This window comes from Verticillium alfalfae, genomic scaffold, assembly GCF_000150825.1.
Source record: "Verticillium alfalfae VaMs.102 supercont1.13 genomic scaffold, whole genome shotgun sequence".
NCBI lineage: Eukaryota > Fungi > Ascomycota > Sordariomycetes > Glomerellales > Plectosphaerellaceae > Verticillium > Verticillium alfalfae.
In genome coordinates this window covers 192,795-193,910 of record NW_003315026.1, presented here as the reverse complement: position 1 = coordinate 193,910, position 1,116 = coordinate 192,795, and the positions used below count along the sequence as shown (strand labels likewise).

At 64.1% G+C, this 1,116-nt stretch overlaps 1 protein-coding gene across 1 annotated transcript; it reads right to left on the bottom strand.

Moving 5' to 3' along the window:
• Positions 1 to 290: 290 nt before the first annotated feature.
• Positions 291 to 857, bottom strand: VDBG_08687 (external NADH-ubiquinone oxidoreductase; the record flags this gene model as incomplete). Its single annotated transcript, XM_003000845.1, has 1 exon — positions 291 to 857. The coding sequence occupies one exon, from the start codon at positions 855 to 857 to the stop codon at positions 291 to 293; it is 567 nt and encodes a 188-aa protein (XP_003000891.1).
• Positions 858 to 1,116: the final 259 nt, after the last annotated feature.

The following is a 1,116-nucleotide window of genomic DNA, read 5'->3' as shown; positions in this document are numbered from 1 at the left end:
GCACCCAAAGCCACCCTACCCGGGAGCCCGTCGGGCTAGATTTGGATGGATAGCACGCCCAGCTTCCCAAGATAAGCCCATGGTCCGAGATTGCGCCACCCAAAAAGCTTCGCGCGCGAAACGTCGTCGCCGTGGCGGTTGAGGGGAGCGGGCGGAGGTACACGGCCTGCTGGGAGGCGACCTGGGCCGTGGCGGGCAGGGCCTCGCGGTCCCATCACGGCGCAGTCGCCCATGGCAAAAGACATCGGGCAGGGTGCGGTCGCCTTGATCGAGAACGCAGGCGGAGGTGATCATCCGTGAGGAGGCCCGCCGGAGCGCCCCGTCTGGAGATGAAACGTTTCGGGCGTGCTGTTGTCGCCTGACCCCGGAAGCCGCAGCTCACGCGCAACCATTTTCTGTACGAGCGGATTAGGCATGAGGCCGGTGCTCCAGACAACAAGGCCGGCGCCGATCTCGGCGCCGGGCTCTTCCTGGATCGAGAGTTTGAGAGCGCCGTGCGGGGACTGGTCATCCTGGCGAATCTGCGTGAGGTGGTGTTCAGTCTTGACACGGATGCCCTGGCGCTTGAACAAGTCAATGGCATACGAGGCAAGCTGCTTGTCGAACATGGGCAGCACCTTGGGGGCAATGTCATAGACGGTAATGGCCACCGAGGGCATCAACTGGGGGTAGAGGCGGGCGAGGTCCTCGTAGATGAGGTCGTGCAGCTCGGCGGCGAATTCTATGCCCGTGGGACCTCCGCCGACGACGGCAAAGTGAAGAAGCGCCCGGCGCTGCTCGGCCCTGGCGGTGGGCAGGGCGGCGGCGCTCAAAGCACTGGAGGACGCGTAGACGGATGGAGCGAGCGTCGCCGACATCGCGCAGGAAGTTGGCGTGCTCGCGCACGCCGGGGATGCCAAAGGTCTGAGAGTAGGAGCCTACGGCGACGACGAGCTTGTCGTAGGGAATGGTGATGATTTCCCCTTTGCGCTTCGTGACAGAGGCCGTCATGGTTGGAGTGGAAGCAGCTATCGTGACCTCGGAAGGGGACGTGCCAGAAGGAGAGGATGAAGAGGACGGTGGCGGCAGGGTGCGAGAGGAGAGCTCATCGGCATCGGCATTGGTCTCGACCTTGAG